The following is a 16,274-nucleotide window of genomic DNA, read 5'->3' as shown; positions in this document are numbered from 1 at the left end:
TTAATTTGGTTTTAACAGGATTTCATTATTTTATCATTATATGTTTTTAACCTGTGTTCGCTGCCCTGAGTCCTTTGGGAGAAGGGCGGCATATAAATACTGCCAAATAAATAAATAAATAAATAAATAACTTGCTTCCTCTGTACTGTCAATAAAACCTGTATGTGATATGTATTTAAAAGTTTGTTCATGTACAACATTGAGAAATAAATATTTAATAACCTTAGACAAATTCTAAACAGTGAATTGAGGGATTATAAGGGGGTGACAAATATGATAATATTTTTATAGGCCCAGTTGTAAGATCAGAGGGGTAGTTATTGTTTATCATTCTGTTGGATAGCTCTTATAGCCTTACCAAATATTTAGAATATCAAAGAGGTTTTTAAAAACAAACCAAAACTTACCAACTCTTTAATTATTTCATCAGAAGCAATCTGGTTTTGAGAATCACTCTGTATCATTTTCTGAGCATTTCAGCTTAAAAGACATAGTTCATACCTAGAGATAAGAATAAAAATACAATATCTTGCTAAGAAATTAATTATGAACCCAGGACTCAGCTGTTAATGAAGGATAAGATAAGGATAAGAGAGGACACATATGTTAAAAGATAAAGTTTAAGATATCCATTCCAGAAATTTAGAGCCGTGCTTCCCAATGTTGGCAACTTTCAGATATACTTCAACTCCCAGAATTTTCAGCAGCTGCCATTGTTGTTGAAGAATTCCATCTACTGAAGGCCAGGAAGTTGCTAAGGTTGGAAAATACTGCTCTAGAGACAATTTTAAATCAGCAATAAATGTTTACCAAGCCAAAACAAACAAGAGTAGTATGCTCTGATCAGCCAACTCCCATTAAGTTATCTTCTTAAGTTTCCTTATATGGAAGCTCCGAAATACATATTCTATTCCAGGGATTTCCAAACCTTTTGGATGAGCAGGTACTTCAGAATCTTAAAATATTATCACAGTGCTCTCAGCAAGTGGTTACCATAATAAGTATACCTACTCACAAAATATTTGCCAAATTCAGCGATGGTTATCACAAAATACCCATTTACAAAGAAAATAAACATTGTTCATACAATGATCTGTAGATTGTTTTTTCATTTATATATACAAATTTTATTTGAGTCGCTTGGGAGTTGGGCGGCATAGAAATGTGATAAATTAAATTAAATTTTAAAAAATGATTGTAATAGTAAATATACTTTTCCTAGTATACTTGTAAAACATAATAAAAACTAAACTTAAAGAAAAAATACTTATAGAACCAGTTTCACACCAGTACATCACTCCGTCCCACTCATTCAGGCAGGGAAGGTATACTGCAAACTATTAGTCAAATAATTTCATCTGGTGGGGTTGTAGGAAGAAGGTTTTCTCTGCCACTGCCACTGCATTGTGGAGCATCTTGCCCTCAGAAGTGAGGAAAGCTTGCAATCTTTTGGCTTTCTGCAAAGGCATCAAAACTACCCCAGAAGTCACAACAAGTATAACTGCATACAGATTTTTCAAAAGTGTGTATGTGTGTGTCGCAAATAAACCAAAACATAGATTGTCCCACAAGATTTTAGCACCCAAGATCGAAATTCTTTTTAATAACTGCCTCTAAGAGAGTAATCTTTTGATGATTTGTAAAGATAACCTTTTCATTCCCCCCCCCCGATAATTAGGATGTTATGTACTAATTTGAGAAAAGAAGTAGACTCTAATTAATTGTTGTATTTTTATAACTTCTGAATGGGTTGCTCAAAACCGGATAGGTTTGGAAGAAATTTACAGAACACATCTACACTGTACTAGTTATGAAGTATGAAATTCCTTATTGACATGCATTTGCAAAACAAAACACTGATTTCAGATGCATGACTCAGTTATCTTCTATAAAACAGACAACAGCCTCCATTGTTTGCTGTTGTAAAACTTAAAAAGTTAGTTGGGGTGAAAGAAGTTGTACCCATAAAAATGCTAAGTGTTATTGTGACTAGCAACAATAGTTGTAGGATATAAGAGAACACGTTAAAATTATAATTTTCCAAAAGACCCTTAATAATCAAAACAGAATTCTATATTGAGAGAACATGATTCCAGACATATTCCCTACAAAAAAGGGTACACAACAATGAAAGTGTTCTAGTTTCATTGATAGGTGAAGGCAACACAATAAATCCCAAATCTATTTTAACAAAACACAAATGCTGCATTCAAATAGCATATTAAGCACAAATACTTATTAGCTCAACGCGATAGTGTGGTTCACGTAACGTAATATGCTACAGGGATGTGTTTAAACCACTACTTTATAGTTTTTATATTTTTATTATATTTTATTTTATTTGCAAAGAACGTATTTGGTAATAAGTATAGGCATGGATTGGATACATAAAATAGGTACAAATAGAAGAAATATTAGGACAGGGACGGTAGGCACGCTGGTGCTCTTATGCACGCCCCTTACTTGCCCCCTTAAATCACAAACTATCCACAGCCAATTTCTGCAAACCCAGACCCTGGGTGATTTTGAGCTATTATTTCTCAGCTTATGAGGAGGATAAAAGGATAGTGTGTGTGTGTGTGTGTGTGTGTGTGCAACACAAACATGAACGTGGTTTCATGAAAGATCACAGCAAATACAAGGTATTCCTCATTCTTTTATGCTAACAATATGGGGTTCAAATATAAAAGAGCACCTAAAAGCAAGCTAAATAGCACGCCTCAAGTCATTTTAATTAAGCTCTCAAAGGAGAACGCAGTCCCAGTAAAGCTTGAAGAAGAATTCCAGAAGAATTTATGGAGGAAGGAAGGTGCGTCTCTCTCTTTTTTTTGGGGGGGGGGGGTTGCCAAAAGAAGGCACCTTCCCAGCCCTCAAAATTATTACAGAATAACTCCATAGAGTGGGATGATCGGAATTCTAGCCCAACCCATTCGAAGTGCACCTTGTTCGGGAAAGGCGACGGAGCAAGGACGATTCCACTGGTAGGCAAGTGCCCCCTCAATCGTCCTCCCCAGCGGCCATCACTCACCTGCCTGGAGCCCTAAATTGCTGCCCAAGTTAAGTCCAGGCTGTGTACAACGGAGGCCTCTCTTGTCGCTAGGCAACCACATTTTTCTCGCTCATTGCCAAGCCCCAGCCAACCAGCGGAGGCCAAGCTACGGCGTGATAGCACGTGACCTGACTCCACTGTGAGGAAAGATGATTGTTCCACCCTCCCTCCCCCCCTCCCCCCATCCCTTAGCGCTGTGTTTCTTAACCTTGGCCACTTGAAGATGAGTGGACTTCAACTCCCAGAATTCCCCAGCCAGCATAGCTGGCTGGGGAATTCTGGGAGTTGAAGTCCACTCATCTTCAAGTGGCCACGGTTGAGAAATACTGCCTTAGCGGAATTTTCATAGAGTTGCAAGCCAGTCCCGTCGGGATGTTGGCAAAGGCTGAATATATGACGCACTCTTTTTTGGGGGGTGGGGAGGGGATGTCTTTTTATTTTTTTGGTCTTAAGCAGAGGTCTTCAAACTTGGCAGCTTTAAGACTTGTGGACTTCAACTCCCAGATAGCTGGCTGGAGAATTCTGGGAGTTGAAGTCCACAAGTCTTAAAGCTGCCAAGTTTGGGGACCCCTGGTCTTAAGGGTGGTTTGTTGTTCTTTATTGTGGCAAAGGTGTCTTGTTGCGATTAATGACAAGCACTGCAGTTTCATGGAATACAGCGCAGCTTGGGCTTTTCAGGCAAGGGGTTTTAAACATGGCTGGAGTTTGCACTGTGTCTTTAGGCAAGAAAAATCTCAATTGGCTTCAGAGAGACTGTAATTAATTAAATGCAAACGTCTGCATCCTCTCTCTTTTAGTGCACACATTCTTCAAATTTTACTTACCCCAGTCAGATTTACTTTGGAGTAAGCATAGATATAATTGCACCCATCATCATTTTTTGTATTGATTGGATTTAATTCTAGTACAAAAGGCAGACAAGCCACCCTTGGAGGTGGGTGGCATTTTGCCTGTTTTATGAAACAAAATGTAACCTTTTCTGATAAAGTTAAAATAAATGCTATCCATACTAGTTAATAAGAATCAAATGTTACAAATCTGCCATTGTAACTAGTAAAACTTACATTTAAATATGCTTACGTATAAAAATAATGAAGGCAATACAGATAGTCCTCAACTTACAACAGTTCGCTTAGTAACGGTTCAAAGTTACAATGGCACTGAAAAAAGTGACTTATGACCGTTTTTCACATGACCATTGCAGCATCTCTGTGATCAAAATTCGGCCACTTGGCAACTAACTCATATTTGTGATAGTTGCAGTGCCCTGGAGTCATGTGATCACGTTTTGCAACCTTCTAACCAGCAAAGTCAATGGGGAAACCAGATTAATTTAACAACCATGTTACTAATTTAACAACTGCAGTGATTCACTTAACAACTGTGGCAAGAAAGGTTGTAAAATGGGGCAAAATTCACTTAACAAATTTTTCACTTAGCAACATAAATTATGGGCTCAATTGTCATAAGTTGAGTACTACCTATAATTACTATGATGTAGGAAAGCAATAGGAAGGCTACTAAACATTTACAAAGTGGGGGTAGCGTGTATAATACTAGAAACAGGCTGAGTAGCATTCTAGAAGTTTGTAACATTCTCTGATTTGCTTACAGTTTCATGATTAAAATGAATAAAATAATTTTGACTACAGATGTAAAAACTACAGTCCCAGTTATTGAGATTTTGCCTCAGCTTCCAATATTTGGAAGATTAATTTGTCTTTTATCTCTTGGTGTATACCAGATGATACATATTCAAGATGATGCCATTGTTTAAGACTCTTAGCAACAGCATATTCAAGATAAAGTAATATGAAATTTGTCATTGTGAGTCATACATAGTAACTGTGAAGTCAGTGCTTAAACTGATTTACAGGACTTTTTGAATGGATCAAGTCATTGTATTTCAGCAAGATTATGAATACAGTTGTCTTTTAGAAGAAATTTAAGAGAAAGTATCATTTAACATAGTTGCTTGTTGCATATGCTGTACCACATTACATTGAACTTGCAAATCTGTAAATAAAGATATCAAAAAGACACTGACTGGACATACATTCAAGCAAGATTTAATTATTGTTTATTGAAGGTACAATCACCAATCACCAATTCCATTTGTACAATTTTGCCTGAGCAAAATTAATTGCCCATCCAAGCTCCAAAAACTCTTTGGGGTATGTGAAGTGTCACTTCTATGCCACCAGATGTCACTTTTTTACATGCATCTCAAATCCATATACTGTAAAATGCATTGAAGAATTTTCTAGCAAATTCTTGTGGTTCCTCATCAATAAAGCCTTAGTTTATAATGCTTCTACAGGTTATTCACGTTTATATTCTGGATTTAATATATATCATCCAACCATTTAGGAAGGTTTTCATGGATGCTATGAATCTAAGACATTTCAGCATTGGATTTCTCTGCAGCTCTAGGGATTCCTTTACTCTTTGTGATATCACACTGTTCCTCTGATAAGTGGCTGAGTTGGTTTTGAATAAAAGATAATTTTACTATTTACAGTGCTGAAGCTCTGCAAAACATGAGAATGTGTCCCAAGCTGCCTTCTGATTCCTTGTCTTCAACCAGTTTTTCCTATTGTTTGCATAGCTTCGGCTGCTTTATAATTACTCATCATTAGAAGCAAACACTCATGTTGGGGGGGGGGAATTAGTAGGCAAAATACATACAACATGAATGAATGAACAAGGAGGCATTCTCTGAATGCCATTCTGTTCTTGTATTGGACTACTGAAATGAACAACTGATTGGCTATGAACTTATTTTTCAAGATCAACAGGAGTGATATAATGGGCTTGTAGGAGCTTAGGAAACAGGATAGGAATTCATAAAAGGTTACACGTACAAAACAACTGCACATTCTCTCTGTCGAGAAAACAAGTGACTACCTCCCCAGTGAATTAGTACTTGGGTTAATAAGAGGATCAAGAATTCTCAGCCTAATTAACTCAAAAATAACTTGTGACTTTCTGCAAATGTTGAGGTGCCCAAAACAGTGCACTAGAATTTTGTGCCTGGATTTTGGGCATCTCAACTTCATGCACAAGTAGAAATTGGATTTCTTATTTAATCATAGCCTTGCTTGTTTCAAAGAGAGCCTTTAATTTCACCTGGAGCATCTCCAATACAGCTTTGATAATTGAGGCTGAAACTTAGTATGTTCTGTATCCTGATGAGCTGCCCTCTATCTAGCTGCTGACTAGCATTACTGTTGATTTTTCTTCCTCTGAAGTTTACTTTTAAGGTTTTTTTTTTTATTATTCTTTTGCAGGATTGGTATTCTGAGTTACTTTGCCTCCTCTCAGAACAGACCCTAGAAATCTGTACATGATTCTTTTTTGAGTCTGGTAAAGTCTCGGGCAAATATAACCTATAGCAGGTCCTCTCTTGCTTTCTTGCTTTCTCTGTCTAAAACAGATGCCTCCAATATATTCTTCTCTTTTCATTTATTTCAAGGAAAGTATCTCTTTTATAGGAGAGCATCAGAATGGAGGTAAAGGACACTAACCAAAGACTATCCACAATGGATACGTTACTGTTCCACAGTGTGAATGTGTAGACATATGCATGATTTTCAGCTCCATGTAGTAAACATTACAATAAATCCAGTCTCTGCCATAGCTTTTTGCTGGCTCTTTATGTAATCATGCAGGCATACCCTCAAAAAAAAAAAACCAGGCTGTCACAGGAGGATAATGGACTATACAAGGGCTGGGTCATATCAGATGCTATGTTGACATTGGAAGTAGAGTTTTAAACACTGTCAGAGAGGTGTCTGGGAAGAAAAAGATTGGGGAAAAAATGACAGGATTAAAAATGGAGTTGAAGATTTGCAGCTAAAATGGCTGAAATGAACAGACAGCAATTGATTGTTGAAGTTGAATTTGTTTTAGTAAAACCGCATAATGGGCTGGTAAACCTGAGTTGCATTAGTATGGAAACAGATGGAAGATTGCCAAAAATAATTGTTTGGGCACCACCCTAAGAAGTCTGGTGAAGAGGAGGAGGCATCACAGGACCTTCATAGGGCAGAAATCTATTAATGGAGCTGAAGACTATGGAAGAGAAGAAGATAAAAAGTATACCTGCCAGAGTGAAAAGTCAGCAAAAAGTCAGCTATGATTGATGATGGCCAATATAACCTTAAGCCCTTTCTTAACTCTAGAGTTCTATAGTTTTAATATTTAACAATATGGACAGGTACAAACATGCTAGGCATACACATATATTGTCATGGCTTGCTAAGAGATTGATATTGTAAAGTGGCTTTGAACTGAAAGAGAAAGAAACTGAAATATTCATAAAGCAGGGACAATGAAAAAAGGGGAGAATGTAAAACAGTTAGGGAAGCCAGGAAGATTAAACTGCTTGATTGTTCTGCTAAAGTTTGAAAAAAATGGCTTCTGACTATCTCTGTTAAATGCATAAAATCTGAAGTAAAGTCTAACACAGGGGTGAAATCCAGCAGGTTCTGACAGGTTCTGGAGAACTAGTAGTGGAAATTTTGAGTAGTTCGGAGAACTGGCAAATACCACCTCTGGCTGGCCCCAGAATGGGGTGGGAATGGAGATTTTATTTATTTATTTATTTATTTATTTATTTAATTTATATACCGCCCTTCTCCCAGAAGGGACTCAGGGCGGTGAACAGCCAAAATTAAAAAATCATACAAATACAAAAGTTAAGATAATTAAAAAGAATTAAATCACTAGCTTCCAATTTAAAACCCCCAAATCCATAAAATTTAAAATCCCAATTTAAAAACCATTTAGGCTAGGCCGGCTTGATGGAATAAAAACGTCTTCAGGGCTTTACGGAAGGTCCGGAGGTCCGGGATCAATCGTATTCCAGGAGGCAGTTCATTCCACAGGGCGGGTGCCCCCATAGAGAAGGCTCTCCCCCTGGGGGCTGCCAGCCGACATTGCCTGACCGACGGCACCCTGAGGAGGCCCTCTCTGTGAGAGCGTATTGGCCGGTGGGAGGTTATCGGTAGCAGCAGGTGGTCTCGCAAATACCCTGGCCCTAAGCCATGGAGCGCTTTAAAGATGAGAATCAACACCTTAAAGTGCACCCGGAAGACCACCGGGAGCCAATGCAGCTCACGCAGGAGAGGTGTTACGTGGGAGCGCCATGTCGCTCCCATAATCACCAGCGCGGCCGCATTCTGCACCAGCTGGAGTGTCCTTTTGCAGTGTCCTTCCCCTGGAGTGGGGTGGGAATGGAGATTTTGCAGTATCCTTCCCCTGCCACGCCCACCAAGCCACCCCATGCCCACCAAGCCATGCCCACAGAACCGGTAGTAAAAAAATTTGGATTTCATCACTGGTTTAACAGCAACTAAAATATTCTGTGGGCTCTTAGAGGCAGCCTTTAAATCACAGGGTCAGTTACTTCCATGTATATTGTTTATAGATGGTGCATTACAAAGAATGAGGTGCCAGTTGCTTTTGTGAAAGGGATTCAACATCACTGAACTTTATTGATATGAACTCAGGAGACTATGGAGGAAAGAAAGGAAGCCAAAGGTGAAAAACAATTGCTATCAACACACTATCTTGCAGTTTTGGACATATCAAATTTCCTCCTATTTGCCCAACAAAAAAAATGAATGTGATGTACCCCAAATGTTCTTGTTACAATAGTTTTGATAAGAAATAAATTACAACACAGTTTAGTTTATTATACCTAAAATTCCTGTCTTTCAGTATACTTGTACAGAGGAAAGAAGTCCAGATCAAGGATACCGCTTATTGCTTAATCTTTTAAAGAGTATGTGGATTTTCAAAGGATCTTTCTCTCCTTTTCTGTCATTTCAGATTTTACTCTATTGGCAGATCTGTTTTGTTTTGAGGGGTTAGAGGTAGCTACTTTCACGGTGGTTGGATGAAAATATGGCAGTCAGCTTTTCTAGATCAAACATCTTAATTGAACTGTCTGCACAGAGAAGATGTTTCAGCCATAAGCAGACTCATTTGAGGACTGACTTCCTGCAAACAAGAGATCTGGGAACACCATTTACTGTAAAAAGTGTCTACTAGTTTGTTGCAAAGCAACCTTAACAATTGATTTTATTTGGCTGGGCTACAAAATCTAAGTGGGGGGTGGGGGGAGGGAATGGAAGGTGCAGGAAGTCATAGTTGCTCATCAAATTGAAATTTGAAACTATCAAATTGGGAGAAATTGGCTCTGGAAGATCCCACAATTTAATTTGCCACCAGAATTCATCTTAAGGTAATATTAAGCTAGAAATATATATAAACACTTTTTTGAGATTTGGTACCAACCAATTCCAGAAAAAGGGAACTGTTGCACCAAAGAGCTTCAAAAATTATTGTAGTTGGCTGATAGCAATAGCACTTAGACTTATATACTGCTTCACAGCGCTTTACAGCTCTCTCTAAGTGTTTTGCAGAATCAGCACATTGTCCCCAACAATCTGGATCCTCATTTTATTAACTTCGGAAGGATGGAAGAATGGAAGGATTGAAGGCTGACTCGGATGGAAGGCCGAGTCAACCTTGAGCCGGTGAGAATCAAACTGCTGAACTGCTGGCAGCCGGCAGAAATATCCTACAATTCTTGACAGTGAGAACAATTAAGCAATGGAACATCTTGCCACCTAGAGTTGTGGGTGCACCATTGCTGGAGGTTTTCAAGAAAGGATTGGACAACCATTTATCCAGGAGGACATAAGGTCTCCTGCCATGGGCAGGGGTTGGACTCGAAGACCTTCAAGGTCCTTTCCACTCCTATGAGAAGTTCTACTTCAGAACTTTTGCCTCTGTTTTAAGTAGAAGAAATTTAAACTATAATTTGGCAGATCCATCACAAATGGGCATCCTCTTCAAGTCCTAGAACAATAATGGTGAATCTTTTTTCCTTAGTGTGACAAAAATTCAGAAAATGCCTAATTTGATTCTGCTGGTGTGTCACATGCTCTGAACAAAACAAAAATTTTTTACATATTCATTAATTTTTTAAAAATACAGTCCAATTATGTGGGTGATCTGCCATGTGCCATTTATCTTCAGGCTGATGGCAGCGGGGTGGGGGTGGGGCGCTCTCATTAATGTTTTCAGTAACTAGAAGTTTTTTCCCCAGTTATTTTCAGTAACTAGAATGTTTTTATTTCTTGAAGTAAAAAAGCAAGCTATGAATGAGGTATGAATAGACTCATATGAACTGGTTCAAAGCTGCCAAGACACTGGCTTGACCTTTAGTGACCTGGAAATCTATTACAATGAAGAAAAAAAAAACACTTCCAGAATATTTAAGTAATCATTAATGAGATCATACTAAGAAACTATGGGAAGTTACATGTTACATAATAGAGCTACTGCACGTGTACACTACGTCAGAGATGTGTCAAATGATTTTAACCAATGAAATAACTCATTCCAACCCCCAATATGTTTTGAACTGTATGTAGAGGAATTCTCCATCTTTTAAAGTTGCTTCTCTTTTGGCTGAGTGGCCAGTGAGGTGCCTTTCCAGCTTGGAGTCTGTTTGGGCAAGGCACACTTGGATCTGCCAATGTTTAAGGCTAACAAGGCAGTGGTGAAATCCAAATTTTTTTACTACTGGTTCTGTGGGCGTGGCTTGGTGGGCATGGCAGAGGAAGGATACTGCAAAATCTCCATTCCCACCTTCTAGGGGAAGGATACTGCAAAATCTCCATTCCCTCCCCACTCCAGGGGAAGGATACTGCAAAATCCCCTTTCCCTCCCCACTCCTGGGGGAAGGATATTGCAAAATCTCCATTCCCACCCCACTCTGGGGCCAGCCAGAGATGGTATTTGCCGGTTCTCCAAACTACTCAAGATTTCTGCTACCGGTTCTCCGAACTGCTCAAAATTTCTGCTACCGGTTCTCCAGTACCTGTTACATTTCACCCCTGTAACAAGGTGCTGTTGTCTTTCTTTTGACAGACCCCTGCATCCGACCCAAGTCTCATGAACCCTTTGTTCTTGAAGTGGCTCAGAGAACATTCTCTGCAGCTTCTGAAAAGTCCCCAAAAGTACACCACGTTGTTATGGAAATTTCAGAGGTTGCATGAGAACATACCTCTCTCATGTTACTTCCAGAGGCCACATGACAGCAGGCCTCTGACCCTCTGAAATTTGCACAAGAAGGGGGCGTGCTTTCAAGAATAGTTGTTGTCAGTTGATAGTGAATGCTATGTGTCACCCAAAATGTTGTGGTTTATTACCTTTGACATACATCACTAACTGAGAGCCATTTTAGGGAGGAGTTGCAGAATTTGTTTTGAAGAAGGGCCACACTACGCTTTTGGGTGCTAGCCTGGAGAAAGCAGTGCAATAAATAGTGGATGTGACCATGGGGAAAAAAATTACATCAGGCGACATTGCATTATGTTTCATGTAGAACGTAAATATATACTGCTCAAAAAAATAAAGGGAACACAAGCAGAAGACATCCGAGATCTGAATGAATGAAATAGCCTTATTAAATACTTTGTTCTTTACATACAGTAGTTTATACACTGCTCAAACAACTAAAGGGAACACAAAACTACTGTATGTAATGAACAAAGTATTTAATAAGGCTATTTCATTCATTCAGATCTCAGATGTCTTCTGCTTGTGTTCCCTTTATTTTTTTGAGCAGTGCATTTATTTTATATGAATATAGTTCAAATAGAGCCTAGCAGATATTTGAAGGGATATCTGTGTAAACCGTATTTTTGTATACCTCTACAAAGTAAAAAGCAATCCACATCAGTTTGGCAGGGCAGGGAAGTTGCATTACTTCACTCAGCAAAGTAACTTCTGCACATATACAGCTTATATGTTGGTGCTGGTATTCCCAAAGTGGATCAACCAAGCTGAAGCAAAGTGACATGCTTTTGTAAGGTCCTTTCCCACACTGGGACAACATTATACATTATTATAAGCTAAGGTTCTCCTTCAGGCAGATTACAGATCTGCACACCCACAAATAAAATTATGATTATAAGCACAGTTTCAATATTTTCTCTATTCTAACAAGTCAAACATGATTGTTTAAAAAACAGAAATGGCAGGTAGTATTTAGAGAGATTTGAGCCAGGGCAAAGGTAGAAATCTTTGGTAGCCTGAGGCTGCATTTAATATTTTGTGTTAGCCTGCAAGTCACAGTTAATGCAATTATACAAACAGGGTGAATGATGATTATGTGCCATCAAGTCTATTATAGGACTTGCACTATAAGTTTCCTGTTTTGAAATGATGACAGATTATGTCACAAATTCTCAGAGATAATGGCCTGAGGCAACTCTGGTAGTTGCAAAAAGAGCCCTTAGGGTCCATAGGTAGCCGGAAGCTGCAGGTGACCCATTTCTGTTGTAGCTGATAAAAAAAACACAGATATAATCTATTTAATACAGCTTTTCCCTCATCCACTGCTGTTTAATTTAGTTTGTTTTTATTCCATGCTTTCTGCAAGATTTCTCAGACAAGTAAAGCCTAGAGTACCTCTGGTCCTGTTTTTCTGAGAGAAGTCCTAAAATCTCACTAATTTTTCATTTCCTATTCAAAAGGGAATAATCAAGCTGAATTATTAGTAAGATGTAATTGCTAGATTAAAACCAGCAAAACAGCAACAATACAAAAAGTCTAAACAGACAATTAATAAATGAACAAAGCAGCATCAGCATCTAGCAAAAATGTTTCCAACAGGAGGGCTGTCCTTTTTGAGGCAGCTCATCCTGCATGGAATGGAACAATGCTTTTTAACAATAATTGCTGCTTAGCAGGCAGGACAAAGCCACTGTGGTGGCCAAACCTGCTAAAAATACCAGCAGCTTGGTCTTTCTGCTTTAGTTGGGTTCAGTAGAACAGCAACATCTGTCTACTGCTGGTGATGGTATTATCCAAGCTCCTGAACACCAAGCATTTTCAATTTTAGAAGAGAATATATGCATTTTTGGATTGAAGTGTAGAGTCCAAGCTCTCTGAGTTTGGTTGTTTGCTTGCAGACATTTCATTATCTGACAAGGTTATATTATTTAGTCAGGTAATGAAACATCTGCAAGCAAGCAACCAAGCTCGGAGAGCAATTTCTCATTTCCCCCCAATTCTATAGAAAGTATTCAGTGCCTCTTTGTTCATTTTTTTAATGTATACACATTTGTTTCTGTGCTCACTTTATTTTGGTGTTGATGGAAATCTAGGGCAAAGAATACAATTATCTCCAAGGATGAAGGTAAATTTTGCTTTGAAACAATTTCATGGGCCTTGTCATGAAAAAACTTGCATACTTTTGTCATCTTTTAGTAGCCATATACTGTGTGGTACAAAAAAAGCAGTAGTCAGAATGACCTAACAGAATTCTAGCAGTGGAATGATATCATGGCTCAGTAGCAGAAAACTCCTTTGTTCTTTAGCATCTTCCAAAGAGACTTGGAACAGACTGTCTGAAACCTTGTGGAGCTGCTCTTTAGCAGAACAGATTCTCTTTGGCTAGATAGATCTCCAAGGCACCATTCTGTATCCTACCTATTGTACACTACAATAGGTAAATTCTAAAATGTAATTAGTAGGTTGATCATTACCTTTTCTATTCCGCTTTGCAACTTTCTGTCTTAAAAGAGCCTTGGTAGGAGCCTTGGTAGTACAGTGGTTTAAAGCACCCTGTTATTAACACAGCTGCCTGCAATTATGGCAGGTTCGAATCTTACCAGGCTCAAGGTTGACTCAGCCTTCCATCCTTTCTAAGGTAGATTAAATGAGGACCCAGTTTGTGGGGGCAATAAGCTGACTTTGTATAAATATACAAAAGTATGAAGGCTATTGCTTAATGCATTGTAAGCCGCCCTGAGTCTCCGGAGAAGGGAGGCATATAAATCAAATTAAAAAAAAAAAAATCCAGTCCTAGTACAACAGAATATATTAAAGGCCATTTTAAAAAACTGGTTTTAAATATCCATTAATCAGAAGTTTAGCTGTATGGGTGGATAAATATGCATGCATGAACTAGTATATATATATATATAAATAAGCTTTAAGTATCTCTGTCAGCAGAGTGCATTGAGGGTTGTGGCAATGCATGAGGGAACCTTTCACAAAGCCAGATTCTCCATCTGGGGTTTGTTTTCGTTTTGTTCCAGCACTCAAAAAGGAACCCGTTTAGGCCTCCTGCCACTGAGACGAAGCGGTTAAACGGGGCAGAGTTTAAAGGGGCAAGCAGCTCTTTCCCTGCTCTATGATATGCCAGCCAGCGGGTGACGCAAGGGCTGGAGACTCCAACTCAACGCCCAAGGTGCACCTGCGTAAAAGGCGCTAGCGGCGGAGGCACAGCCGTAAGATTACTACCCAAGCAGCCGTCTCTTCTCCAGGCAGCCGCCCAGTCTTCCCAGAGCGGCTCCTGCGGTAGCTGCTAGCAGTCACACGAACGCACGCCCCGGCGCCCGCCCTTGCCGCCGCCTTCTTTCCTCTCTTCTTTTCCCTCCCCACCACCCCGCATCCTCCAGTTTTGACTGCTGAGCTAATCCGCCCTGCGACCTAGCTAGAATGTCGTCGCCGCCGCCGGATCTCCAGAGCTCCGAGGAGCATCGGGCTGGGGACGGGGCGGAAGATGAGAGTACAGCCGGAGCGTCTCCGAGGCGCTGGGAAGGCGAAGGGGCGCAGGCACCGGCAGCGGCATTCAGAGCCGCCGAGCAACCTCCGCCCGTTGCCATGGCAACTGCATCCACAGGTAAAAGGCGAGGTACCGAAAGATGCTAAACAAAGGGCTGCACGTATCCTGCGCCTATTTCGAACGCTAAGGGCGGCGCAGAATAGGAGCCTCGGAAAGAGATGGAGAGGAAATTTGGTTTCCTTCCAAAGTTCCATACCACTCCTTCAAATTCATAATCATGCATTTTAGCCTTTAATACATATTCTCAGTGCATTTTGAGGGGTAATGTTTTACTTGGAAACATTAACATTCTCTCAGTTGTCTGCTTTTGTGTGTTCTGTGAATGGATAGAAGTCATTTCTGAGACATCAATGTGTAATTTATGTTTTATTTAAATCTAGTTTAAATGTGAGCTTTATTTGAGAGAATTGGCTTGTACTGAGTGGGATACATTTTGTTCCCCTGGTATATGGCTACTTTCCCTTTGCTCAAATGATTTTTATGTGTATTTCTTTTCTCTTTGACATGGTTGACTGTGTGTGCTGGATTTCTATAGACTGCAAATAGACTGTTGGTCTCTACTTCTATTCTGGACTTTGCAGATGGCCCTCCTCCAAGTCTGAAATTTAAAATTTAAAGATTTGCTGTACATTTTTCATAGTAACAGAGTTGTCTTTAACCAAAAGATTTTTTGAGCCTTAAACGTTTGTTCTGTTTTTAATTTTCACCTGCCAAGAAATGATTTTATGTCCTTATGCAATCTTGCAGTACTGAACTTGTGTGAAGCAAGTTGAGGAGTGGGAGTGGCTGGGAGAAATGATGGGACCCAGTCAGGCAATGCAATATCCATTCACTACCTTGGGAGCTACATTGATGGGCTGAGTTTTCCTCCCACTGACCTCATTCTGCAAAGAATTCTTAACCGTGATGGAAATACACAACTAGCTATGCTGTGATGAGCTTCTACACATTGGGGAAGAAGCCCACAATATGGTTTTATAAAAAATGATTTTCCCTTTTCATCCACTCTTTGTGCTTATTTTGAATATAATAGTGTAGTAAAACCTATGCACTGATGTGGAGACATGTTCAACTGTTGGATGAGATGAATGGCCATGTAAGAGGCTAAATTAATTTGCTTTGAGTACAGATTTCTTTTTTTAAAAAATATGTTGTTTGGTAGCCTCTAATTAGAAATGAGATTCTGCAATGAAGAGGAAGGAGAGGTGACAAGTATATTAAAGAGAAAAGAGAGCTTTAGATGGATTTCATGGAAGGCTAATTGCTAGAGGGCTGGGAATGGAAAGGTCAGAGAAAAAAGCTCCCTTGCATCAGGAAACCTGACACTATCAAAGCCTACAAGCTCATAGAAACCAGGGGAGGTGGTTTTGTAATCTCAGCCTCAATTTCTATCTTTTTAAAATTTTGTTAATGCATTAAAATGTTAGAAGGTCTTGCAGTACTTTAAAGACTAATAAATGTGTTTTTGGCACAAGGCTCTTTGCTATTTGTGCTGCAACAGATTAACACAACTACCTTTCATCCCAAAATGATTGCTTTCATCCCTCTGATTAAAACTTTCTAAAGGGA

At 39.3% G+C, this 16,274-nt stretch overlaps 2 protein-coding genes across 9 annotated transcripts in view; one reads left to right on the top strand and one right to left on the bottom strand.

Moving 5' to 3' along the window:
* LRRC9 (leucine rich repeat containing 9) overlaps nucleotides 1–3,188 on the bottom strand; it is a 66,857-nt gene extending 63,669 nt beyond the window's left edge. For 3 of the 8 annotated variants that reach the window (XR_004594139.3, XM_034433517.3, XM_034433519.3), the window contains exons 1-2: nucleotides 3,029–3,187; nucleotides 408–501 (exon numbers count right to left, since the gene is read on the bottom strand). Coding sequence is in view for 5 of the 8 variants with exons in the window: in XM_034433517.3 (XP_034289408.1) it covers nucleotides 408–464 (57 nt within the window). In the remaining 3 variants the exon portion in view is untranslated. Of the gene's footprint in view, nucleotides 1–407; nucleotides 502–3,028 lie in introns of all 8 variants that reach the window. The other 5 variants (XR_015728236.1, XM_034433518.3, XM_087871325.1 and 2 more) reach the window with 4 other exon arrangements.
* An 11,084-nt stretch (nucleotides 3,189–14,272) lies between these two features.
* The window catches only part of RTN1 (reticulon 1), a 113,846-nt gene continuing 111,844 nt past the window's right edge, over nucleotides 14,273–16,274 (top strand). Inside the window, exon 1 of the mRNA XM_034433512.3 lies at nucleotides 14,273–14,762. Within this exon, the coding sequence (XP_034289403.2) occupies nucleotides 14,579–14,762 (184 nt within the window). The 5' untranslated portion in view covers nucleotides 14,273–14,578. The remainder of the gene's footprint in view (nucleotides 14,763–16,274) is intronic.

This window comes from Pantherophis guttatus, chromosome 1 (assembly GCF_059756535.1).
Source record: "Pantherophis guttatus breed Tessera chromosome 1, ASM5975653v1, whole genome shotgun sequence".
Classification (NCBI taxonomy): domain Eukaryota; kingdom Metazoa; phylum Chordata; class Lepidosauria; order Squamata; family Colubridae; genus Pantherophis; species Pantherophis guttatus.
Note: the sequence above shows the minus strand (reverse complement) of the source record. Positions and strands in the feature narration are given on the sequence as shown.